We start from the raw sequence: 27,826 nt of genomic DNA on the forward strand, positions 1-27,826 counted from the left end.
GAAAAGTCAAGTTTTGAACAATAAAACTTTATTAAAATACATTTTATTATTAAAATACATTTTATTTCATTCGTTCTCTCCTTCTCTCTCTCTCTGTGTGTGTGTGTGTGTGTGTGTGTGTGTGTGTGTGTGTGTGTGTGAGAGAACATTCATACTTGAGCCAACGCAGAATATTTTCCCATTTATCCAGAAACACTTTTAATGGGATTGCAGTGGCCTTTCATAGCTCCATGGTGAAACAGGATTAAAGGGAGGGCTTTACGACTGTGGTTAATGTAATCTCTGCAGTACCCCAGGACCCTCCCCTTTTACATCTTTACCCTCCAGTCGACTCTGTCTCTGTACTGCCAGCCAGCTGTCCCCCACCTCAGCCTGCCAACTTGCATCAAGGGGAATACGAGTACAGGACACAGGATTATATGTAATTAATCTTCATTTGATTAAATCCACCTCAAATGATTCACAAAATATGATGTAATATTTTCAAACATTATAACATTTTCAAATTATGTTATTTTGTCTGAGACTCACACTCAAAACCAATGACTGCCCAGCAGGCAATTGCTAGCTATGTGTACATTACTAATGTAGCCCGACCACGCCATGACTGCCTTCCATATATAACATCATTATAAAAGACAGAATATAACAACTCTTGAGATATTTTTACCATAGATGTAGCTAACCCTGGCTCCACCAAAAAGTCAGCCCTTATTTGGATGACACACAATGGCCATGCATGGTGCTTGTTGATCATGTTTGATTATAATTCAATTTGAACCACCCAAGGATGTGATTTTTTTCACCATGAATAAAGGGAATTGGACTTCTCTAAACCTAGGAGGATGCATCACCAGGCTCATGGACAATAGACTTACTAAAAATGAGCCCTTTCGTCTGTAAACCCAAACATTTACACATCCTGGGCAACTTAATTGAGGAGGACGGGCTCGTTTCCCCCCCCCCAACAACCTAATGTGTTATCTCTGTGCTTCATCTAATAGCACAAAGAAATTACCTCGATTGTAGTTGAGATTACATTAAAAGTACACAGTTAAGTGATCAGTGCTGCGAAATTCTGAACATATATTTATATTGTGAAGATCTCCACAGACCTGCGACCTTTGCATGCTATCTTAAACATGCACGTTTCTATGATTACATAATAATAATTTTGTAGTTACAGTAACCTCAATGTGGCCAGTGGTGATTAACTAATTTTAAGGTTGAATAAAAACTGTTACATTAGTTTGTAAGATAGCCTTAACTTTAGGCCATTTACTGTATTTCAAAAGTCATATCGAATTGTGTTAGGTTGACAAAGCAACCAAATATCAACATTTAAAGGAGATGTATCTAATGCTTGGATAGTTTCATCTGAGCCACTGGCTTAATCCTATTCTTTAACTTTTATATTTGGTTTAGTTGGAGACGTGAATCCAACAGATCATTTGTTAACTAGTTGAAAAAAATCTAAGTTAAAGAATAGGACTAAATCAAATCAAACTTTAAATGCACTTTAAATAAAGTTTGATTTGATTTTACCCTATTATTTAACTTCGATTTTTGAAATGAAGATGTACATCTAACATATGAATTATTAACTTAAGATCACATTTGACATCAACCAAAGCATGAAACACTAGGCCTATATATATTGTCTATTTTGGTCATTTTTGTTGAACCCTGGGTTGAATTGAAACAATAGCTGTTGATGACTTTACAAATGCTTTATAGGCCTAAATAATATCATTGATGATATGAGTGATAAAGTATGGTTACATTTCATTTTCTCTGTTAAACCTACCCTTTTGGAATGACTTGGATAGCAACAGTGAAATCTTTTTAGTTATTAAGAGATCTCTCAATAATAATTCTCCCAATAGCACTTTGGTAGTAGTCCGTGACAAATATCAAAGCTGAGCAGGGCTGTACTTCGTTAAACCGGTAGCTGTAGATTGATCAAATCTCCAGTAGGAGGTGCTGCTCGGCCTATTGTTAATTTTTTCTGATAGTGGATATAACGTTGAAGATCTGACATTGTTTCGAAGGCACAAATTCAACACATGTTATACAATGTTTGTCAAAGTTGAAAATTGGTTACCATGATAATATAATTCTGTGGTTGAAATCTCATATGCTTATAACTAAATAAACCATATTGAAGTGTCTGGGCAGGATAAGCCAGTGTTTTTCAGGTGGAGGATATAATCAAATTGTAGCAGCCCTTGTAGAAAAATCGAAGAGAACTTCAATACTTCTCTGAGAAACTGGGTCAGAAAATATGGTGAGAAAAAACATATCCCTATAAGACAATTAGCCATGCCTAGTTACATGCCATGCCTTTACTTTAATGGCAGATTAAAGTCCCCAACATCTTGAAACAGAATATGTGCAGAATCAATCAATCAATCAATGAAATGAAATGACCACTCACTACTGAATGTACACTAGTTGGATCTCACTATTTGGTTTGTCTCTATTTTCGTATTTACAGTATCATCACCCAGAGACACTTTGAATCGGAATCATTTAATTCGCCAAGTACAGTAAAAGTACACATACCTGGACTTTTACTTAGTGAACAGGTGCTGCCAGCAATAGACAAATGTGCAGACAGAATACAGACAGAGGGATTTACACAAAGTCAACATACAGAATGTACAATATAAATACAGTAAACACAAAACAGTGTTTTAGAGAAACACTGCAGTAGCATACAGCATACAGTCCATTGCCCTGTATTTACATACGAGACAGTACTTTAGCAGTCATATTCTATTGCAAAGGAGACCACAGATTTTTTTTGTAAATGTTTTTTTAAATATTTAACTTGAGTGGTGTGTCAAGGTCAATTTCTTGATAAGAAAGCAACAACAGTGTTTGGATAATGGTATCTTTCCATATCAATTTGCATAGCACTATAAAGGGGATGGCCCTTGACTGACTCTTGTTTTCCATATGAATTCACATTGCAAGTGTTTGTTATTTTGCTTCGCGTACATTCTCTCCTTCATGTCAATATCATTAGTCATGTATGGGCGCAGAGGGCATTATGAAGTACGTTGCACCAAGTCATGCTTCAGTAGAGTCAATGCAGCACAGAGCCGTTGTCCTCTAACAGCTGGTTTCATACCCTGCTGCTATGATGTTTCTTTGCATTCTGCTGACACCTACTGGTCAATGTATTAATAGTTTTGCCCTAAATCTGCAAAATAATGCTGTGATTTTAATCGCATTTTACAGGTCAAATGTCCAGTGCAGTCAAAAACGTGATTTGCCTGTGTTATGGCCTTGAGATAGAAGCTATTTTTCAGTCTCTCCGCCCCAGCTTTGATGCACCTGTACTGACCTCGCCTTCTAGATGATGGAAGGGTGAACAGGGTGAACAGGCAGTGGCTCGGGTGGTTGTTGTCCTTGATGATCTTTTTGGCCTTCCTGTGATATCGGGTGTTGTAGGTGTCCTGGAGGACGTATTCGCATAAACATCTGTCACCAATTGGATGGAAACCTAGCTTATAAGAGAGCTTTTTTTCAGTTTTCCCCTCCCCAGTCATACTACTCCCAGACAGAAGCTATTTTTGTCTTTGTTTTCAATTAAAATGGTCAAAATCACAGTAAGATACTTAATTGTTACCCAGAAATACAGCTGTTTTCATACCCAGATAAAAATGTCTGCATTGGACCTTTAAGCCAACGTCATAGAGAAACCTTTAAAACAGTCTGCACTCCGCAAATTTATTGTTTGGACATTCCAAATTGATGCATTGAAACTGGAGAATTGTCAATGGTGAGAGGAATAGGGGCATTCTCAAAAGTAATAGGAGAAATTTAAGCATTCTGTGTGAAATTTGAATAAGAATCTATAATGGGAAACATTGGTCACCAAACATCAGACACCCCATCAGTCCTAGAACATTGTCAGTGAGGGATATTCCACTGTACAGAATCCATTTTAGGACATCCTCAGTCTTCAACCTATGCAGCTTCACTTCTCACTTCTCACCTCAACAAGTGTGCTTTTCCAACTTTCAAGTCAGGGGCCTCATTTATCAATCACGAGTAGGCACACATCTGTGCTTAAACCATGCGTGGGATCATTTCCAAGCAAAGTGTGAGATTTATAAATATGAACGCTTGCTTGAGAATGTGCATAAATTTGAAAACAGCCATGACCATGTGGCAACACAGTGCAAAGTTGTGGAATAACGGCCCGATCACACCGATAGCGACCTTGCACAAAATGTGACCAGCTTCATCTGGATACCTGTGCTATAAAAGTTCAACATTCAACTTCTGCTACCGTTTCTGTTATGCCGTCTACGCATACAGTTTGACACATACTTTCGATAAATCCATCATCTACACCACACAGAACGCACTGCAACTGCCTCTGCAACGCAATGCTGCAAGGCAAACACAGCGTTCCATTGCAAATAAATGTACTTCTGGTGTCCCAAAATGCATTAAAGCTGTCGGTGTGATCGAGGCCGCAAAATGGTTTTGCAGCATCATCTGGAAATGTGTGCAACAAAAGTTCAACATTCACCTTCTGCTACCATTTCTATTAAGCCCTCCCCAGCTCGAACCACCGCATTTAAACTTGGACAGGTGACTGGGAATAGTACAAACAGTGTAGTTGTTCCCTCCGCAAGGCAATCAAACAAGCGAAATGTCAGTATAGAGACAAAGTGGAGTCGCAATTCAACGGCTCAAACACGAGACGTATGTGGCAGGGTCTACAGACAATCACGGACTACAAAAGGAAAACCAGCAACGTCACAGACACTGACGTCTTGCTTTCAGACAAACTAAACACATTATTTGCCCGCTTTGAGGATAGTACACTGCCACCGACGCGGCCCGCTACCAAGGACTGTGGGCTCTCCTTCTCCGTGGCTGACATGAGAAATACATTTAAACGTGTTTACACTCGCAAGGCTGCCAGCCCAGACGGCATCCCTAGCCGATGGCCACCATTGTTCCTGTACCCAAGAAGGCAAAGATAACTGAACTAAATGACTATCGCCGCGTAGTACTCACCTCTGTCATCATGAATTGCTTTGAGAGACTAGTCAAGGATCATATCACCTCCACCTTACCTGTCAACCTAGACCCACTTCAATTTGCTTATCGCCCAAATAGGTCCACAGATGATGCAATCGCAATCACACTACACACTGCCCTATCCCATCTGGACAAGAGGAATACCTATGTAAGAATGCTGTTTATCGACTATAGCTCAGCATTCAAAACCATAGTGCCCTCCAAGCTCATCATTTAGTTTGAGGCACTGGGTCTCAACCCCGCCCTGTGCAATTGGGTCCTGGACTTCCTGACGGGCTGACCCCAGGTGGTGAAGGTAGGAAACAACATCTCCACTTCGCTGATCCTCAACACTGGGGCCCCACAAGGGTGCGTGCTCAACTCCCTCCTGTACTCCCTGTTCACCCATGTTCACTCCATGTTCACTCCAACTCAATCATCAAGTTTGCAGACGACACAACAGTAGTAGCCTTGATTACCAACAACGACGAGACAGCCTACAGGGAGGAGGTGAGGGCACTCGGAGTGTGGTGTCAAGAAAACAACCTCTCACTCAACGCTACCACCCAGAAGGTGAGGTCAGTACAGGTGCATCAAAGCTGGGACCAAGAGACTGAAAAACAGCTTCTATCTCAAGGCCATCAGACTGTTAAACAGCCATCACTAACACAGAGAGGCTGCTGCCTACATACAGACTTGAAATGGATCACTAGTCACTATAATAATGCCACTTTCATAATGTTTACATATCTTGCATTATTTATTTATTTTATTTTTTATTTCGCCTTTATTTAACCAGGTAAGCTAGTTGAGAACAAGTTCTCATTTACAACTGCGACCTGGCCAAGATAAAGCAAAGCAGTGCGACACAAACAACAACACAGTTACACATGGAATAAACATGCGTATAGTCAATAACAATAGAAAAAAAAGAAAGTCTATATACAGTGTGTGCAAATGGCGTGAGGAGGTAGGGCAATAAATAGGCCATAGTAGCGAAGTAATTACAATTTAGCAAATTAACACTGGAGTGATAGATGTGCAGATGGTGATGTACAAGTAGAAGTACTGGTGTACAAAAGAGCAGAAAGGTAAATAAAAAAAATATGGGGATGAGGTAGGTAGATTGGGTGGGCTATTTACAGATGGGCTATGTACAGCTGCGGCGATCGTTTAGCTGCTCAGATAGCTGATGTTTAAAGTTAGTGAGGGAAATATAAGTCTCCAGCTTCAGCGATTTTTGCAATTCGTTCCATTCACTGGCAGCAGAGCACTTGAAGGAAAGTCGGCCAAAAGAGGTGTTGGCTTTGGGGATAACCAGTGAGATATACCTGCTGGAGCGCGTGCTACGGGTGGGTGTTGTTATCGTGACCAGTGAGCTGAGATAAGGCGGAGCTTTACTTACCATAGACTTATAGATGACCTGGAGCTAGTGGGTCTGGCGACAAATATGTAGCGAGGGCCAGCTGACTAGAGCATACAGGTCGCAGTGGTGGGTGGTATAAGGGGCTTTGGTGACAAAACGGATGGCACTGTGATAGACTGCATCCAGTTTGCTGAGTAGAGTATTGGAAGCTATTTTGTAAATGACATCGCCAAAGTCGAGGATCGGTAGGATAGTCAGTTTTACGAGGGTATGTTTGGCAGCGTGATTGAAGGAGGCTTTGTTGCAGAATAGGAAGCCGATTCTAGATTTAATTTTGGATTGGAGATGTTTAATATGAGTCTGGAAGGAGAGTTTACAGTCTAGCCAGACCTAGGTATTTGTAGTTGTCCGCATATTCTAAGTCAGAACCATCCAGAGTAGTGATGCTAGTCGGGCGGATGGGTGCGGGCAGTGAACGTTTGAAAAGTATGCATTTGGTTTTACTAGCGTTTAAGAGCAGTTGGAGGCCATGGAAGGAGTGTTGTATGGCATTGAAGCTCGTTTGGAGGTTAGTTAACACAGTGTCCAAAGAAGGGCCAGATGTATACAGAATGGTGTCGTCTGCGTAGAGGTGGATCAGGGAATCACCCGCTGTAACGGCTGTCTTCGTCCTCCTCTGAGGAGGAGTAAGAAATGTCGGACCAATGCGCAGCGTGGTATGTGTCCATAATATATTTAAAAAAAGGCTACCTAAGTATGATTCTCAATCTAACGACACCTGCCTCTGCTTGAGGATCATACCAGGCCAAACGGAAAAAACAACATAGAAAAACGAACATAGATAACCCACCCAACTCACGCCCTGACCATACTAAAACAAAGAAATAACAAAAAAACTAAGGTCAGAGCGTGACACCCGCAGCAAGAGCGACATCGAGAGAGAGAGACGTCATCAGAGTGCGCACTAAATTAATCCGAACTAAAGTTTTGTTACTAATGATTCCACAACGCGGTTAGCCTTTAAGGCTGGGACTGCAAGTTTGTGTTCCTTTTTTTTGCGTGGATTCCGCGAGTGCTAGCTGGCTGTACTACAGACACCTGTCGTCGTTGTGGGAAAGACTCATTGTTATCTTTTTGTAAAACAACTGGTTGCAGGATAGAGCCAATCTGGATACCAAGCATATCCTGAGGGAAATCGACGAGTACCAACAACTTTACGTTATGAAGGAACAACATACTCCTTCGTGGAAAGATCCGACCACCTCACAAAATAACTTTAACCCGACAAAAAAAGAAAAACAGATTCATCTACAGACACGGATGATTTACTTACCATTGAGGTAGAGGCTAGTGCTCTGGCTGGAATCCATGCAACAATGGTAAGGTTGTGTGAGGAGGTAGCAGGGCTGAGGGGGAGTTTGGAGTTCAGCCAGAATGAAATTCTCAAGCTCCAAAGAGAAAACAAGACACTCACAGCCAAGGTAAAAATACACGATTCCAACATGGATTGTCTACTCAGGGAAAACAGGGTGATGAAGGAGACGCTACTAGACATACAAAGTCGTAGCATGCGTGAAAATCTTTTTTTTTCTGGTATTCCTGAGGACGCGCCCAATACTCCAAAGGGCGCGATCAGAGAATTCATGAAATCCGCATTGAAACTTCCTATAGAGACTGTAAACAAGGTGGCTTTCCACCGAGTACACAGACTTGGAGCTCGGAGCGACAAGACCAAGGGTCCCCGACCAATCATCGCAAAATTTGAACACTACCAACAAAAGGAGCTGATCAAAAGCAGAGGAAGGGAGCTTAAAGGGACCAAATTCGGTCTCAATGACCAATTTCCAAAGGAGATAAACAAACGTTGTAAGAGACTGTATCCGGTACAGAGACAACAAAGGATGGATGGTAGGCATGCCTTTATCATTGTGGACAAACTCTTTATAGATGAACAGCTATTCCGAGGCAGCTCCATAACACCGTAGCTGTACTAAAATTCTACAGGGACTTCAAGTTACGAAAAAAAAGAAGGTATGGGAACTGTTTAAAATATCTGAACATTATGAAGTAGATTTGATCACACACGTACTCAACTACATGCTTGCTTACACATACGGACTTATACATACACACACACACCTGATCTCGCTCTCTTCTCTCACTCTCTCTTTCTCTTTTCTCTTCTCTCCCTCTCTCTCTATTGTCGAGAACTGTTTTATAATTTAATGTGTTTATTGTTTGTCTATCTTTTTTATGTATTTGTCTACAAGTTTATATATGTTTACAACTGTCGCCGGAAGCTCTGGACTGGGAACTGTCGCCAGAAGCTCTGGACTGGGAACTGTCGCCGGAAGTTCTGGACTGGGAACTGTCGCCGGAAGCTCTGGACCGTGGAGACGCACTGGAGGCTTGATGCGTGGGACCGGTACCGGTGGCACTGGGCTGATGATCCGCACCTCAGGACGAGTGCGGAGAGGAGGCACAGGACGTACTGGACTGTGGAGGCGTACTGGAGGTCTAGAGCGCAGAGCTGGCACCACTCGTCCTGGCTGGATACCCACTTTGGGCCGGCAACTGTGGGGTGTTGGCACAGGACGCCCTGGGCTGTGAAAGCGCACCGGAGACACTGTGCGTAGGGCCGGCGCAGGATATACTGGGCCGAGGAGGCGCACTGGAGGTCTCAAGCGTAGAGCTGGCACAACCCATCCTGGCTGGATGGTTACTTTCGCCCGGCAAATGCGGGGCGCTAGCACAGGCCACACTGGGCTGTGCAGGAGACACAGTGCCTTGACATAGGGAAGCCAGGGCCCTGGAAGCCTCCTTCCCAAAAACTGAACGATCAAAAACCCGTATCATCTCCGGAGACACAGTGCGGAGACACAGTGCGCAGAGCCGGCGCAGGATATCCTTGGCCGTAGAGACGCACTGGAGGCCAGATGCGCTGAGCCGGCACCATCTGTCCTGGCTGGATGCCCACTCTAGCCCGGCCGATGCGGGGAGCTGGAATATAGCGCACCGAGCTATGAGTGCGCACTGGAGACACCGTGCGCATCACTGCATAACACGGTGCAGGACCAGTCACACGCTCCCCACGGTAAGCACGGGGAGTTGGCTCAGGTCTCCAACCTGACTCAGCAAAACCCCTCGTGTGCCCCCCCAAAACAATTTTTGGGGCTGCCTCTCGTGCCTGCTCTGCTGTGCCAACTCCTCGTACTGTAGCCGCACTGCTTTCGCCGCCTCTATCTCCTCCCTTGTACACCGATACTCTCCAGCCTTTGCCCAGGGTCCCTTGCCTTCCAAGATCTCCTCCCATGTCCATTCCTCCAGAAAATGCTGCTCCTCCCGGCCACGCCGCTTGGTCCATTTGTGGTGGGTAGTTCTGTCACGAACGTCGTCAGGGAAAAGACCCGGACCAAGGTGCAGCGTGGTGAGCGTACATTTTACTTTATTAGAAATGTCGCCAACAAAACAAGAAACAACAAAAACGAACGTGAAGCTTACTAGGGCTGTACAGGCCACTAACAAAGACAACTACCCACAACTAAGGTGGCAAAACAGGCTGCCTAAGTATGATTCCCAATCAGAGACAACAATAGACAGCTGCCTCTGATTGGGAACCACACTCGGCCAAACACACAGAAATACAAAACATAGAATGCCCACCCCACATCACACCCTGACCTAACCAAATAGAGAAATAAAACGTCTCTCTAAGGTCAGGGCGTGACAGGGGTGGTGAAATAATTTTCTGTCATGGACAAAGGAACTCAAAGGGTGTGATGATATTAATTAACAAAAATTTCGATCTGAATGTGCAAATAATTAGGAATTATTCGCAAGGAAGGTGGATCCTGTCATGTTTTGTCATTGATTATCATGTCTTGTCCCTGTGCTTCCCTTCTATTCGTTTCCCTCTGCTGGTCTTATTAGGTTCTTTCCCTCTTTCTTTCCCTCTCTCGCTCTCTCTCTCTATCGTTCCGTTCCTGCTCCCAGCTGTTCCTCATTCTCCTAACTACCTCATTTACTCTTTCACACCTGTCCCCTATTTTGCCCTCTGATTAGAGTCCCTATTTCTCCCTCTGTTTTCCGCTTCTGTCCTTGTCGGATCCTTGTTTGATGTTTGCTGTTCTGTGTCCTGGTTCCGCCCTGTCGTGTTTTTGCCTTCTTCAGATGCTGCGTGTGAGCAGGTGTCTTTGTCAGCTACGGCCTGTGCCTTCCCGAAGCGACCTGCAGTCTGTGGTCGCGTCTCCAGTCGTTCCTCTCTACTGACGAGAGGATTTCAGTTTTCCTGTTTTGGATTTACCTAAGATAATATCCAGGAGTATCGTGTTTTGTTTAAGACTGGAATAAAGACTCTGTTTCTATTAAGTCGCTTTTGGGTCCTCATTCACCAGCATAACAGAAGGATCCGACCAAGAATGGAACCAGCGACTACGGATTCTCGCAACACTGCCGTCGAGTTCCAGGGAGCAATGCTCGGCAGACACGAGCAGGAATTGTCTGCTGCTCGTCATGCCGTTGAGACCCTGGCCGCTCAGGTCTCCGACCTCTCAGGACAGTTTCAGAGTCTTCGTCTCGTGCCACCAGCTACTTCCTGGTCTTCCGAGTCTCCGGAACCTAGGGTTAATAACCCACCATGTTACTCTGGGCAGCCCACTGAGTGTCGCTCCTTTCTCACCCAGTGTGATATTGTGTTCTCTCTCCAGCCCAACACATACTCAAGAGAGAGAGCTCGGATCGCTTACGTCATATCACTCCTTACTGGTCGGGCTCGGGAGTGGGGCACAGCTATCTGGGAGGCAAGGGCTGAGTGTTCTAACGATTATCAGAACTTTAAAGAGGAGATGATACGGGTTTTTGATCGTTCAGTTTTTGGGAAGGAGGCTTCCAGGGCCCTGGCTTCCCTATGTCAAGGTGATCGATCCATAACGGATTACTCTATAGAGTTTCGCACTCTTGCTGCCTCCAGTGACTGGAACGAGCCGGCGTTGCTCGCTCGTTTTCTGGAGGGACTCCACGCTGAGGTTAAGGATGAGATTCTCTCCCGGGAGGTTCCTTCCAGCGTGGACTCTTTGATTGCACTCGCCATCCGCATAGAACGACGGGTAGATCTTCGTCACCGAGCTCGTGGAAGAGAGCTCGCGTTAACGGTGTTCCCCCTCTCCGCATCTCAACCATCTCCTCCCACCGGCTCAGAGACTGAGCCCATGCAGCTGGGAGGTATTCGCATCTCGACTAAGGAGAGGGAACGGAGAATCACCAACCGCCTTTGCCTCTATTGCGGTTCTGCTGGACATTTTGTCATGTCATGTCCAGTAAAAGCCAGAGCTCATCAGTAAGCGGAGGGCTACTGGTGAGCGCTACTACTCAGGTCTCTCCATCAAGATCCTGTACTACCTTGTCGGTCCATCTACGCTGGACCGGTTCGGCTGCTTCCTGCAGTGCCTTGATAGACTCTGGGGCTGAGGGTTGTTTTATGGACGAAGCATGGGCTCGGAAACATGACATTCCTCTCAGACAGTTAGGGAAGCCCACGCCCATGTTCGCCTTAGATGGTAGTCTTCTCCCCAGTATCAGATGTGAGACACTACCTTTAACCCTCACAGTATCTGGTAACCACAGTGAGACCATTTCCTTTTTGATTTTTCGTTCACCTTTTACACCTGTTGTTTTGGGTCATCCCTGGCTAGTATGTCATAATCCTTCTATTAATTGGTCTAGTAATTCTATCCTATCCTGGAACGTTTCTTGTCATGTGAAGTGTTTAATGTCTGCTATCCCTCCTGTTTCTTCTGTCCCCTCTTCTCAGGAGGAACCTGGTGATTTGACAGGAGTGCCGGAGGAATATCATGATCTGCGCACGGTCTTCAGTCGGTCCAGAGCCAACTCTCTTCCTCCTCACCGGTCGTATGATTGTTGTATTGATCTCCTTCCGGGGACCACTCCCCCTCGGGGTAGACTATACTCTCTGTCGGCTCCCGAACGTAAGGCTCTCGAGGATTATCTGTCTGTTTCTCTCGACGCCGGTACCGTGGTGCCTTCTTCCTCTCCCGCCGGAGCGGGGTTTTTTTTTGTTAAGAAGAAGGACGGTACTCTGCGCCCCTGCGTGGATTATCGAGGGCTGAATGACATAACGGTTAAGAATCGTTATCCGCTTCCCCTTATGTCGTCAGCCTTCGAGATTCTGCAGGGAGCCAGGTTCTTTACTAAGTTGGACCTTCGTAACGCTTACCATCTCGTGCGCATCAGAGAGGGGGACGAGTGGAAAACGGCGTTTAACACTCCGTTAGGGCATTTTGAATACCGGGTTCTGCCGTTCGGTCTCGCTAATGCTCCAGCTGTCTTTCAGGCATTAGTTAATGATGTACTGAGAGACATGCTGAACATCTTTGTTTTCGTTTACCTTGACGATATCCTGATTTTTTCACCGTCACTCGAGATTCATGTTCAGCACGTTCGACGTGTACTCCAGCGCCTTTTAGAGAATTGTCTCTACGTGAAGGCTGAGAAGTGCGCCTTTCATGTCTCCTCTGTCACATTTCTCGGTTCTGTTATTTCCGCTGAAGGCATTCAGATGGACCCCGCTAAGGTCCAGGCTGTCAGCGATTGGCCCGTTCCTAAGTCACGTGTCGAGTTGCAGCGCTTTCTCGGTTTCGCTAATTTCTATCGGCGTTTCATTCGTAATTTCGGTCAAGTGGCTGCCCCTCTCACAGCTCTGACTTCTGTCAAGACATGCTTTAAGTGGTCCGGTTCCGCCCAGGGAGCTTTTGATCTCCTCAAGAAGCGTTTTACATCCGCTCCTATCCTTGTTACTCCTGACGTCACTAAACAATTCATTGTCGAGGTTGACGCTTCAGAGGTGGGCGTGGGAGCCATTCTGTCCCAGCGCTTCCATTCTGACGATAAGGTCCATCCTTGCGCTTATTTTTCTCATCGCCTGTCGCCATCGGAACGCAACTATGATGTGGGTAACCGCGAACTGCTCGCCATCCGCTTAGCCATAGGCGAATGGCAACAGTGGTTGGAGGGGGCGACCGTCCCTTTTGTCGTTTGGACTGACCATAAGAACCTTGAGTACATCCGTTCTGCCAAACGACTTAATGCACGTCAAGCTCGTTGGGCGTTGTTTTTCGCTCGTTTCGAGTTCGTGATTTCTTATCGCCCGGGAAATAAGAACACCAAGCCTGATGCCTTATCCCGTCTCTTTAGTTCTTCTGTGGCTTCTACCGACCCCGAGGGGATTCTCCCTGAAGGGCGTGTTGTCGGGTTGACTGTCTGGGGAATTGAGAGACAGGTAAAGCAAGCACTCACTCACACTGCATCGCCGCGCGCTTGTCCTAGTAACCTTCTGTTCGTTCCTGTCTCTACTCGTCTGGCTGTTCTTCAGTGGGCTCACTCTGCCAAGTTAGCTGGCCACCCCGGCGTTCGGGGTACGCTTGCTTCTATTCGCCAGCGGTTTTGGTGGCCTACTCAGGAGCGTGACACGCGCCGTTTCGTGGCTGCTTGTTCGGACTGCGCGCAGACTAAGTCAGGTAACTCTCCTCCTGCCGGTCGTCTCAGACCGCTTCCCATTCCTTCTCGACCATGGTCTCACATCGCCTTAGACTTTATTACCGGTCTGCCTTCGTCTGCGGGGAAGACTGTGATTCTTACGGTTGTCGATAGGTTCTCTAAGGCGGCACATTTCATTCCCCTCGCTAAGCTTCCTTCCGCTAAGGAGACGGCACAAATCATCATTGAGAATGTGTTCAGAATTCATGGCCTTCCGTTAGACGCCGTTTCAGACAGAGGCCCGCAATTCACGTCACAGTTTTGGAGGGAGTTCTGTCGTTTGATTGGTGCTTCCGTCAGTCTCTCTTCCGGGTTTCATCCCCAGTCTAACGGTCAAGCAGAAAGGGCCAATCAGTCGATTGGTCGCATATTACGCAGCCTTTCTTTTCGAAACCCTGCGTCTTGGGCAGAACAGCTCCCCTGGGCAGAATACGCTCACAACTCGCTTCCTTCGTCTGCTACCGGGCTATCTCCGTTTCAGAGTAGTCTTGGGTACCAGCCTCCTCTGTTCTCGTCCCAGCTCGCCGAGTCCAGCGTTCCCTCCGCTCAGGCTTTTGTCCAACGTTGTGAGCGCACCTGGAGGAGGGTCAGGTCTGCACTTTGCCGTTACAGGGCGCAGACTGTGAGAGCCGCCAATAAACGTAGGATTAAGAGTCCTAGGTATTGTCGCGGTCAGAGAGTGTGGCTTTCCACTCGTAACCTTCCCCTTACGACAGCTTCTCGCAAGTTGACTCCGCGGTTCATTGGTCCGTTCCGTGTCTCTCAGGTCGTCAATCCTGTCGCTGTGCGACTGCTTCTTCCGCGACATCTTCGTCGCGTCCACCCTGTCTTCCATGTCTCCTGTGTCAAGCCTTTTCTTCGCGCCCCCGTTCGTCTTCCCTCCCCCCCCCCCGTCCTTGTCGAGGGCGCACCTATTTACAAGGTACGGAAGATCATGGACATGCGTTCTCGGGGACGTGGTCACCAGTACTTAGTGGATTGGGAGGGTTACGGTCCTGAGGAGAGGAGTTGGGTTCCATCTCGGGACGTGCTGGACCGTTCGTTGATTGATGATTTCCTCCGTTGCCGCCAGGGTTCCTCCTCGAGTGCGCCAGGAGGCGCTCGGTGAGTGGGGGGGTACTGTCATGTTTTGTCATTGATTATCATGTCTTGTCCCTGTGCTTCCCTTCTATTCGTTTCCCTCTGCTGGTCTTATTAGGTTCTTTCCCTCTTTCTTTCCCTCTCTCGCTCTCTCTCTCTATCGTTCCGTTCCTGCTCCCAGCTGTTCCTCATTCTCCTAACTACCTCATTTACTCTTTCACACCTGTCCCCTATTTTGCCCTCTGATTAGAGTCCCTATTTCTCCCTCTGTTTTCCGCTTCTGTCCTTGTCGGATCCTTGTTTGATGTTTGCTGTTCTGTGTCCTTGTTCCGCCCTGTCGTGTTTTTGCCTTCTTCAGATGCTGCGTGTGAGCAGGTGTCTTTGTCAGCTACGGCCTGTGCCTTCCCGAAGCGACCTGCAGTCTGTGGTCGCGTCTCCAGTCGTTCCTCTCTACTGACGAGAGGATTTCAGTTTTCCTGTTTTGGATTTACCTAAGATAATATCCAGGAGTATCGTGTTTTGTTTAAGACTGGAATAAAGACTCTGTTTCTATTAAGTCGCTTTTGGGTCCTCATTCACCAGCATAACAGATCCTTTTGAATATGAAAGTGGACAAAAAAGAGATTTGGCACATTAATCTATATGGTCCAAATCAGGATGATCCACACTTCTTCGAAAACATTTATACCAATTTATTGAACTTACAGGCAACAAATGATCTAATCATTATGGTAAGAGACTATAACACAGTGTTAAGTACCTCAATGGACCGTAAAAGTAATCACTCTACAAACTATCATCACCGTGCCCTTAAGGAAATCACAAATATTATGGACACATTAGAAATAGTGGATATTTGGAGACTAAAAAACCCCGACCTAGTGAGATATACACGGAGGAGACTAAATCAAGCTAGTCATCTTGACTACTTTCTTGTCTCTTTCTCTCTTGCATCAAAGGTTCAAAAAGTTTTAATAGGAGACAGAATGCGATCGGATCATCATCTAATTGGCATTCATATAACTCTTATAGATTTTCCACGTGGACGGGGATATTGGACATTTAATCAAAGATTACTGGAGGACAACTTATTTTTAACTAAGACAAAATCATTTATAACTTAATTTTTCCAGTATAATATAGGTTCAGCAAATCCCCTTATTGTTTGGGATACCTTTAAATGTACCTTCAGGGGTCATTCAATTCAATATTTATCAATAATTAGAAAGCAGTTTCTGGCTAAAGAAACAAGACTAACAAGGGAAATCCATGAACTAATAGTACAGGTAGATAGCAATAAAAACGATACTACAGAGATACAAAATAAGTTAGAGGAAAAACAAAAAGAACTTGAGGAACTTATTCAAGAACGATCTAATGTAATCTATTACAAAAATAAAGCAAATTGGATGGAATATGGAGAAAAATGCACAAAATTCTTCCTGAATCTCCAATACAGGAACGCTAACAAAAAGAATTTGCAGAAACTCATTACTGAAGACGGAGTCATCTATGATTCTCCGAATTATATTTTAAAAGATTAAGCTAATTATTTTAGGCAGATGTTCTCTCTTCCATCTCATCCTCTCCCACTGAATGAAGATTACGTTAAGGAATTCTTTCCAAATAATATAAAAAATTGAAAATTAACAGTGCGAAGGCCAAATTACAGAGGAAGAACTTTTTGAGGCTATTAAATCGTTTCAGTCTGGAAAAACCCCAGGGCTTGATGGCATACCGGTAGAGGTATATCAAATATTTTTTGATATACTAAAAGCTCCATTTGTCACGCCCTGACCATAGAGAGCCATTGTTTCTCTATGGTGTAGTAGGTCAGGGCGTGACCAGGGGTATTCTAGTATATTATTTCTATGTTGTGTTCTAGTTTATTTTTTCTATGTTGGTGTTTTGTATGATTCCCAATTAGAGGTAGCTGGTAATCGTTGTCTCTAATTGGGGATCATATTTAAGTAGCTATTTTTCCCACCTGTGTTTGTGGGATATTATTTTGTGTTTGTGCATTTGCACCACGTAGTCACGTTTCGTTGTTCGTTTATTGTTTTGTTTTGCTTATAATAAAGATGTGGAACTCTACGTACGCTGCGCCTTGGTCCAGTTCTTATGACAACCATGACACCATTGTTAGATTGTTTTAACTACTCCTATAGAAATGGTAGTCTGTCAGGTACTCAGCAGGAAGGTCTGATTTCTCTATTATTAAAACAAGACCCAGATGGCAAATATAAAGACCCAGTCTATCTAAAAAAAAACTGGAGGGCCCTTACACTTCAATGTTGTGATGCAAAAATTCTAGCAAAATGCATAGCACTCAGAATTAAAAGGGTTTTTACCAGGTATTGTTCATCCTGATCAGACAGGTTTTTTACATGGACGATACATTGGAGATAATATACGACAACTACTAGAAATAATAGAACATCATGAAACATATAAGAAGCCAGGAATGGTATTTATAGCGGGTTTTGAAAAGGCATTTGATGAAGTAAGACTGGATTTTATTTATAAATGCCTGGATTTTTTCAATTTCGGTAATTCTCTTATAAAATGGGTAAAAATAATGTATCGCAACACCAGGTGTAAAATAATAAATAACAGCTACTTTTCAGAGAGTTTTGAATTGTCAAGAGGAGTTAAACAAGGGTGTCTGCTGTCACCATATCTATTCGTTATGGCCATCGAAATGCTAGCTATTAAAATCAGATCTAATAACATTAGATAGAATGTTAAAATCCAAGGCTTAAAAACAAAGGTGTCCATGTATGCCGATGACTCAAGTTTTATGTTAAGTCCGCAAGCTAGATCCCTGCAATGTCTCATTAAAGATAACTTTTCTGTCATCTCTGGACTAAAACCTAATTATGATAAGTGTACAATATTACGTATTGGATCCTTAAAAAATATAACTTTTACATTACCTTGCAGCTTACCTATAAAATGGGCTGATGGTGAAGTAGACATACTCGGTATTCATATCACAAAATATATAAATAAGCTCTCCACAATGAATTTCAATAGAAAACTTGTAAAAATAGACAAGATCCTGCAACCATGGAGAGGTAAATACATGTCTATTTATGGAAAAATTGCCCTGATTAACTCCTTAGTCATATCTCAGTTTACTCACTTACTTATGGCGCTGCCTACTCCTGATGATTCGTTTTGCAAATCATATGAGCAAAAAATATTTCGCTTTATCTGGGATGCTAAACCAGAAAAAATAAAACAAGCCTATCTATATAATGAATATGAATTGGGTGGGTTGAGATTATTAAATATAAAAGCACTAAACCTCTCTCTAAAAGCTTCACTCATTCAAAAGTTTTACTTGAACCCTAAATGGTTCTCAAGTAGATTAATAAGAAAAGCTCATCCATTGTTTAAAAATGGCCTTTTTGCCTTTGTGCAGATTGCCATGTCTCATTTTCGATTAATTGAAAATGCTACTTTTTTCAAAGTATCTGTCTTTTTCAAACAAGCATGGCAGTGCTGGCTACAATTTCAATTTCATTCCCATGAAAAGATAGAACAAATATTACGACAAATATTATGGCTGAACTCAAATGTACTGGTTGATAAAATACTTGTATTTATGGGAAAGATGTTTAAAAGGGTATTTTGTACTTAAATGACATTGTAAATTGTAATGGTAGAGTTGTGTCCTTAATGGAGTTAAGGACATTGTACGGGAAGGTCTGCTCAATCCAAGAGTACAACCAATTGATTACAGCATTGCCTCAAAAATGGAGGAGGCGGGTGGCAGCGGGAGGAGGTAGGGAACTGGTCTGTCTGCCCAATATAAAGGATCAAAACTGGCGGAGGAATAAAAATAGCGTAAATAGGAAAGTAAACCAGTTTAATTTGAGGACCAGGATGTTGACAACTGTGCCATACAGACTGCAAAATAGTTGGGAAGAGATTTTTGATGTACCGATTCCATGGTACAGGGTGGGTTCGGGTTTCACAAGATTGTGATCATGAAAAAGGAAACTATGACATATATTTTATATCACTATCATGCACACGCACCCTCACACATAAGGATGGCTCTGATGCGGAAAGACTGATACATGTTTGATAGTGTCTTGATGCTGTATTGTTCGTCCTTCATGTTCTAATACTTTAATGTTACCCCTTCCTTGTGTTTTTTGTAATAAATATATTTATTTTTAAAGAGCGACATCGTTGATTTATACAGAGAAAAGAGTCAACCCGAGAATTGAACCCTGTGGTTCCCTATAGAGACTGCCAGAGGTCCGGACAACAGGCCCTCCGATTTGACACACTGAACTCTGTCTGAGAAGTAGTTGGTGAACCAGGCGAGGCAGTCATTTGAGAAACCAAGGCTTACACATCTCATATGTATATACTGCATTTTATACCATCTATTGCATCTTGCCTATGCCAGTCTGTCATTGCTCATCCATATATTTACATGAAAACTCAGCAAAAAAAGAAACTCTCACTGTCAACTGCGTTGTTTTTCAGCAAACTTAACGTGTAAATATTTGTATGAACACAACAAGATTCAACAACTGAGACATGAACTGAACGAGTTCCACAGACATGTGACTAACAGAAATTGAATAATGTGTCCCTGAACAAAGGGGGGGGGGGGGTGAAAATTAAAAGTAACAGTCAGTATCTGGTGTGGCCACCAGCTGCATTAAGTACTGCAGTGCATCTCCTCCTCATGGACTGCAACAGATTTGCCAGTTCTTGCTGTGAGATGTTACCCCACTCTTCCACCAAGGCACCTGCAAGTTCCCGGACATTTCCGGGGGGATAGCCCTATCCCTCACCCTCCGATCCAACAGGTTCCAGACGTGCTCAATGGGATTGAGATCCGGGCGCTTCGCTGGCCATGGCAGAGCACTGACATTCCTGTCTTGCAGGAAATCACGCACAGAACAAGCAGTATGGCTAGTGGCATTGTCATGCTGGAGGGTCATGTCAGGATGAGCTTGCAGGAAGGGTACCACATGAGGGAGGAGGATGTCTTCCCTGTAACGAGATTGCCTGCAATTACAACAAGCTCAGGTCGATGATGCTGTGACACACCGCCCCAGACCATGACAGACTCTCCACCTCTATATCGATCCCGCTCCAGAGTACAGGCCTCGGTGTAACGCTCATTCCTTTGATGATATTCGCGACGACCATCCCCTCTGGTGAGACAAAACCGCGACTCGTCAGTGAAGAGCACTTTTTGCCAGTCATGTCTGGTCCAGCAACAGTGGGTTTGTGCCCATAGGCGACGTTGTTGCCGGTGATGTCTGGTGAGGACCTGCCTTACAACAGGCCTACAAGCCCTCAGTCCAGCCTCTCTCAGCCTATTGCGGACAGTCTGAGCACTGATGGAGGGATTGTGCGTTCCTGGTGTAACTCGGGCAGTTGTTGTTGCCATCCTGTACCTGTCCCGCAGGTGTGATGTTCAGATGTACCGATCCTGTGCAGGTGTTGTTAAACGTGGTCTGCCACTGCGAGGACGATCAGTTGTCCGTCCTGTCTCCCTGTAGCGCTGTCTTAGGTGTCTCACAGTACATTGCAATTTATTGCCCTGCAGTCATCATGCCTCCTTGCAGCATGCCTAAGACATGTTCACGCAGATGAGCAGGGACCCTGGGCATCTTTCTTTTGGTGTTTTTCAGAGTCAGTAGAAAGGCCTCTTTAGTGTCCTAAGTTTTCATAACTGTGACCTTAATTGCCTACCGTCTGTAAGCTGTTAGTGTCTTAACGTCCGTTTCACAGGTGCATGTTCATTAATTGTTTATGGCTCATTGAACAAGCATGGGAAAGAGTGTTTAAACCCTTTACAATGAAGATGTGTGAAGTTATTTGGATTTTTACAAATTATCTTTGAAAGACAGGGTCCTGAAAAAGGGACGTTTCTTTTTTTGCTGAGTTTATGTATTCTTATTCCATTCCTTTACTAGATTTGTGTGTATTCGGTAGTTGTTGTGGAATTGTAAGATTACATGTTAGATATTGCTGCAATGTCGTAACTAGAAGCACAAGCATTTCACTACACTCACATTAACATCTGCTAACTATGTGTATGTGACCAAGAACATTTGATTTGATTTGATTTTGTCTACGCATACAGTTTGACAAATAAATTCGATAAATCCAAGGTATGCACCACACTGCAACTGCCTCTGCAACGCAATGCTGCGAGGCAAACGCAGCGTTCAATTGGAAATAAATTTACTTGTAGTGTACCAAAATGCACTGACGCTGTCGGTGTGATTGAGGGATAAGGGAACTGCTTGTTAAGTGTATAGGGAAAGTATACAGTATGTTGAAAATGTGTGAAATTGTGAGAGTAGTAATCAAATAATTTTTCCATGTAGTGTATTTCCATTGTGAATTTATGCAACATACAGTATCTTGACGGGCTACATATAATTTCACCACATCAGTGCATTTGTTAAGATAATAATCCATATAAAGTACAGTAATTTGTTAAATTACAGGGCACATGTGAAAGTGAAACCATTGTTGAAATACTATAAAAGACTGAGATAATGGGAAATGAAACGAGAGATGGCTGATATTGCTCTTTTGGAAGATTTGGCACACGCTGCATTTCGCAGAAAGCGTGTTTTTAGAGACAGGTGGGACTTTTTCACAGAGGGAACAGATTGGCTCATAAGATACCGTTTCCCAAAACCAATCATGTAGGATCTTTGCGAGGCTTTAAGACCTACTTTAAAAAGGCAAACACAAGTGCTATCCACCCATGGGTTTTTGTCAAAGGGCACTTTTCAATTGGAGCTTGCCGAACGGCATTTGGTATTTATTAGTATCCCCATTAGCCGCTGCAAAAGCATAAGCTATTCTGCCTGGGGTTCACATGAAACATGACATAATACATAGTACAGAACATTATTAGTCAAGGATTGAAATACATACTTTTGAAACATCACACAGCCTACATGTCAGTACAAACACACAATATCTAGGTCGAATACATAGTACAGTGCAAATTAGAATACAAGATATATCAAATGGCTGTGTCTCTTCACAGTCCCCTTTGTTCAGTAAGGTGTTCTTTTATCAGTTTTTTGAAACTGATTTTATTGCTACCTTGAGTTAGCTGGGGTGGCAGAGAGTTCAATGTAATCATGGCACTATTGAATACTGTGTGTTTCCCAGCCTCTGTTCTGGACCTGGAGAATGTGAAGAGACCTCTGGTTTCATGTCTTGTGTTGTACCGATGAGTGTCCGAACTGTGTGCCAATGGCTTGAACAGACATTTCGGTACCTTCAACACATCAATACCTTGCACAAAGACCAATAGTGATGCAGTCAACTTTGAGCCAGGAGAGACTGACATGCATGTTACTGACACTTTCCCTCCATAAATCATCACATACAGTGCCTTCAGAAAGTATTCACATCCCTGGATTTTGTTGTTACAAAGTGGGATTCAAATGGATTTACACTGAACAAAAATATACATGCAACAATTTCAAAGATTTTATTCAGTTACAGTTCATATAAGGAAATCAATCGATTTCACATGAATTGGAATACAGATGGGTGTCTGTTGGTCACAGCTACAGTGAGGGAAAAATGTATTTGATCCCCTGCTGATTTTGTACGTTTGCCCACTTACAAAGAAATGATCAGTCTATAATTTTAATGGTAGGTTTATTTGAACAGTGAGAGACAGAATAACAACAAAAAAATCCAGAAAAACGCATGTCAAAAATGTTATAAATTGATTTGCATTTTAATGAGGGAAATAAGTATTTGACCACTCTGCAAAACATGACTTAGTACTTGGTTGCAAAACCCTTGTTGACAATCACAGAGGTCAGACTGTAACGGTCGTAGGGATTGGACCAAAGCGCAGCGTGTTGTGAAGACATAATGCAGTTTATTAAAGTAAAGTCGAAACACGAAAACACTTAAACAAACAAACGATGTAGACAGACCTGGGGCCTGTTGCACAAAACTAGGATAAGGGATTAAGCCAGGATATCTTGGTGATCCTGGCTCAATTGATCCGTAATCCGGTTGCACTAAAGATGGATAGGGGGCAGGAGGATATGTTATGGTATAAATTACCATGGAGATTTATTCTGTGGAGCTAGCCTGCTCCAGACCAGGCTAAATTCCAGGATCTATTTAATCTCATCCCTAATGTCAGTCAGCAGTCACCACAAATGGAAACCAATAGTTATTTCACTGCTCACTATACATTGTTATCACATATAACTAGACCCACTGTTAATATTTAAACGTTTGTGATCATTAATTTCAATGATTTTGGATAAAAAATGATTTTTAGATGATGTTGCTATCATTAGATAATTTACAGTTTCCCATAGACTATAAGGCTATATATAAAATGATAGAATATTAGGGCCACAGAGGGGAAAAATACACAAGTCATAATATTGTAACCAGTTGTTTTAAAGGAGGACAGTTGTTAAAATGACAGATGTGGGGCATTTCGTGAAATTGTACTTCAGTATGGTTTCATAAACAAAGACATGCTGATGTGCCGGAATATTAAGTATCACATTGTCATAAGTATCAAAACTGTAAAAACAATATGTAGCTTTTCTGCAGAAAGAACCAGCCTCATAAATTTATGACTTTATCCTTTTTCTTCAGTGTGGCCCTAGTACTCTGTCATATAAACAAATACACATTCCATATGAATATAAAAACACAATGTGTAACATTATGTTCCTTTATTGAATAAGGACAAAACAAAGCAGGTAAACCATCAGCTCCTTTCGAAACTGAAGTCACAGTGACTCTACAAGATGGAAAGCACAGAATCCAAGCATATTATACAAAATGATACATACACATTCAAAGGTCTGTATATAACACACCCTGCATGTCTGCACACTAAAATAAATGCAGGACAAATCCATACACATCAACTGAACAGACAAATGAATGGATGCAGTAGCCTCCCTGCAGCCTTGTATTACACACAGTATACCGCACAAACATCATAAGAGGCCAAATTCGTCAAAAAACGAACCCAAAAAAACCCAAATTCCTCTGCCACCGCAGGACATATTTAACCAAAATTGAAAGCACACATACTAACTAAAATAATTCAACACATATTGGTCCCTCAGCAGCCGACCACTGTCGTCATCAGGGAAGATTGCCGGATTGTCCCAGTCCATGGCTGGTGGCACTCTGGGGGCCCTCTCCTTCCTCAGGCAGGCCACATTGTGGAGGACAGCACAAGCCACAGTAATATCACATGCCCTAACAGGGCTGACCCTTAATTTGTGAAGGCAGTGAAAGCGTGCCTTCAGGAGGCCAAAGGTCATTTCAACTCTGGCCCTGGTCCTGGCATGGGCATGGTTGTAGGCCTGCTGTGCTTCCTGGGGGTCTGTGAAAGGTGTCAGGAGAAAAGGCTGGCAGCCATACCCCCTGTCTCCCAGCAACACACCAGAGAATTCACCTGTCAACACAAAATCTCATCATTACTACCTCATAAACACAGTGATATTCTTGACACAGCCATGATGGTTATAAATAGGGGTTGTGTGGCTTACCTTGTGATAGGCACTGATAGATTTCAGAGGCCCGAAAGATTCTGGAGTCATGGACTGAGCCAGGCCATTTTGCCACAACATTGCTGATCACACAGTCAGCATTGCAGACCATCTGAAATCATAAGATGAGGAATATTACACCAATCAATGCACATCACTGGCAATGCAGAGTGTTCGTCGATGGACAATATCAAAAAGTTATGTTCACCTGAACATTAATGCTGTGAAAGGATTTCCTATTCACAAAATCGGCCTCATGGGCACCTGAGGGGGCTTTTATCCTTATGTGTGTGCAGTCCACTGCACCAATGACATTGGGGAAACCTGTCACACAAAGTAATGAGTATCCTACTATGTGTTAACAGTTGTCCTGTAATTTGTAGATCCTCTTACCTGCAATCCTATAGAACTCCTCTTTGATGTCACAGAGTCTTCTGTGGCCAGGGAAGGAGATGAAGACATCTGCTAATGCTTTGATAGCCAGACACACACTCCTTATTGTGCGGCAAATTGTGGCCTTGTTCAGCTGTTCTGCATCCCCCACTGAGTACAGGAAGGCTCCACTAGCAAAAAAGCGCAAGGCCACACAAACCATTTGCTCCACACTCAGTGCATGGCTCCGTGCAGTGCGGTGCTTAATCCTGGGACCCAGTAGTCTGCATAGATACCTGATGCCATCTGCAGAAAACCTGTATCTTTCATATAGATGGTCATCAGGGAAGGCCAGTGGGTCCAACCGGTCCCTGAAGACCCTTTCTCGCCTGAAGGCTCTCCTCAGCACAAGTGCTTCTTCATCCACCACATCTCGCACGAATGGGCATGCCATTGTCAGAGCAGAAAGGAACACACAATTTTGGGCCTTCATATAGGCTAGTGGCCACACCTGGTGCTGGGGGGGTGGGCAAAGGAGGGCGATGCCTTATAACGATGACTTGGTTGTACTGATTGCTGGGAAAATAAAAAAAACCTTAGAAAGATGCCACCGTCCTGTGTGCTCACAATAAGAGCTCATATGTCATGGCTCACTTGACTTTACGAGAATATACCTAATTTTTATTTTGAGCTGTGTCATCTTCTTGGAGCTGGGGGAGGAAAGAAAAATAATGATTAATACATTTGTGTTACAGTTAGCATACAGTGTACATTGAAGGCATATCTCACCTCCCTCTCAAGTTTTTTTATTTCAAGGTCCAGTTTCCTAATTGTCCTCTTTTTTATTTCGGACTCCAGTGCAAGATTTTCCATCTTTTTCTTCTTGTACTGAATGTCTATGTCTGCCAGTTCTATTTGGCGCCGGAGGTGGTTGCCATACAACTTTCTGATAGCTTGTGAGCTCTGTGAACACAATACAATTAGCGCAGCTGGAATTTGGCAGGATGTGGTGTCCTTTTATTAATACGCACTATGTTGCCAGGCTGGTTTTCCCACTGTATAGCATCTGGGTCCTGTAAAAGAAATTAGATTTTTTGATTTTGATGAGGACTCCTCACCATTGTAGAGTAAATAGTACTTTCACACTCATGCCTTCTGGAATCCAGAGAGATGGTCTCCTCCTCATCATCGTCTCCATCATGTGCTGTTGCTGCTGCACTGGGGCCTTCACCCTATCACATTTAATCGGATTCATATTGAAGCTAGTAGACAAGACATGCCAGGCCTACAGTATGCCTTTGATGGAGTACTCACTGGATCAGCATCGTCTGGTGCTTGTGCTGGTGGCTCTAACAGGAACACAGTGCTGCCAGACACTGCAAGGCAATAGGTAAACCAAAGTCAGACAGTCCAAATTGATTCAATATGAATGTGGTTGTATCCCATGTAGAGATGGAAGGACATACCTTGAATGAAGCGGGTGGCATCTTGGGAGGAACCTATGCTCGTCTCTTTCCCCCCAGGGATCCCCTCTAAGACGGGCCTGCCTTTATTTAGCTCCAAGGCCATGTCCTCTGCTGGGGTAAGGTCAGCCTTTGGTGACCCACCACCCGTGCCTTGTCTGTGGGTATTCTTTTTCACTGCTAAAACAGTACAGACAATGTGTGAGCAGGCACCTTCTGGGTACAATATATGCTTGTGCTTTGTTAAATATTAGTCAGGGACCATACCATTCTGCAGAATGTTCTTGTATTTGATTTTGACCTGCTGCCATGTCCGTTTTGGCCCGTTCATGTTTAATCTACACACACACACACACACACACACACACACACACACATTTAATGGAGTCACACTGCAAAAAATTACTTGGTATTTTTGTCTTGTTTTCAGTAAAAATATCAAAAAATGTATCATAGCTTTATACAGTGTGATGGAGTTACTTTACACAATTTCACTCATATCTGCAGTGCATTTCAATTAAAAATTTAACCGTTTCATAATTACAGTACAACTGCATTTTTGGAGATGTGAATTAAATATTTGAATTGTAATTGTGATGTTTCAGCGGAGCGGTGAGTGTGTAATTGTGCACTACTTACGCATTCAGGCGGTCTGCAATACTTTGCCACGCTTTTTCTCTTTGCTTTATCACTGTGGCGGTGTTGCCTTTCTTCTTAATTATATCTTTTACCTCCTCGTATGCCTCCATGAGGATTTGTGCTTCCGACGGGGAAAAGTACGCGGCTCTAGTTGCCATGGTAAATCAATTAATCTGTGATCTGTGGCGGGGTCTATTTGAGTGAGCCGTGAGCGCGCACCTATCCAGGATTGGTTTCACCTGGCTTAATGAATCCGTGTCTGCTCATCCTGGCTTGGTCTTTGTTCAACCAATTAAGCCTGGACGCACATGTTTTGGCTTCATTGAGCTCAGCTGAGTCATTTATCCCGGATGTCTTAATTCTACTTTTGTGCAACAGGCCCCTGGACTTGATTGCTTACAAATAAACGAAGAACGCACGAACAGGAACAGACTACATACACGAACGACAAAACGAAACAGTCCCGTGTGGTAAACATACAGACACAGGAGACAACCACCCACAACAAACAAAGATCTTGCATGGAGCCCCAGGCCGAGGGAGATTGACAGTTCTTTTGTGTCTCTTCCATTTGCGAATAATTGCACCAACTGTTGTCACCTTTTCACCAAGCTGCTTGGCGATGGTCTTGTAGCCCATTCCAGCCTTGTGTAGGTCTACAATCTTGTCCCTGACATCCTTGGAGAGCTCTTTGGTCTTGGCCATGGTGGAGAGTTTGGAATCTGATTGATTGATTGCTTCTGTGGACAGGT

General features: G+C 43.7%; 1 protein-coding gene across 2 annotated transcripts; it reads right to left on the reverse strand.

Annotated features, from left to right (window-relative positions):
- Nucleotides 1-23,731: 23,731 nt before the first annotated feature.
- On the reverse strand, nt 23,732-27,499 carry LOC139556186 (putative nuclease HARBI1). Of its 2 annotated transcripts, XM_071369795.1 has the most exons (11): nt 27,075-27,499; nt 26,703-26,773; nt 26,439-26,615; nt 26,287-26,348; nt 26,004-26,204; nt 25,762-25,935; nt 25,647-25,682; nt 24,994-25,548; nt 24,809-24,924; nt 24,601-24,712; nt 23,732-24,506 (listed from the first exon to the last, which is right to left on the reverse strand). In XM_071369795.1, exons 8-11 carry the CDS (start codon nt 25,463-25,465, stop codon nt 24,136-24,138), a joined length of 1,071 nt encoding a protein of 356 aa, XP_071225896.1. In that variant the 5' UTR covers nt 25,466-25,548; nt 25,647-25,682; nt 25,762-25,935; nt 26,004-26,204; nt 26,287-26,348; nt 26,439-26,615; nt 26,703-26,773; nt 27,075-27,499; the 3' UTR covers nt 23,732-24,135. The 2 variants fall into 2 exon arrangements, with proteins under 2 accessions (XP_071225896.1, XP_071225895.1); XM_071369794.1 differs by having other exon boundaries at nt 24,994-25,682; nt 25,762-26,204.
- Nucleotides 27,500-27,826: the final 327 nt, after the last annotated feature.

Source organism: Salvelinus alpinus, chromosome 27 (genome assembly GCF_045679555.1).
Source record: "Salvelinus alpinus chromosome 27, SLU_Salpinus.1, whole genome shotgun sequence".
Classification (NCBI taxonomy): domain Eukaryota; kingdom Metazoa; phylum Chordata; class Actinopteri; order Salmoniformes; family Salmonidae; genus Salvelinus; species Salvelinus alpinus.

What these genes read in the sequence shown, in the direction of transcription:
- LOC139556186 (XM_071369795.1), bottom strand. Translation starts at nt 25,465, where the DNA reads ATGAAGGCCCAAAATTGTGTGTTCCTTTCTGCTCTGACAATGGCATGC. An exon ending in GGAGTTCTATAGGATTGCAG is followed by an intron (nt 24,925 to 24,993) that starts GTAAGAGGATCT and finishes TTTGTGTGACAG; the next exon opens with GTTTCCCCAATGTCATTGGT. An exon ending in TTCACAGCATTAATGTTCAG is followed by an intron (nt 24,713 to 24,808) that starts GTGAACATAACT and finishes TTATGATTTCAG; the next exon opens with ATGGTCTGCAATGCTGACTG.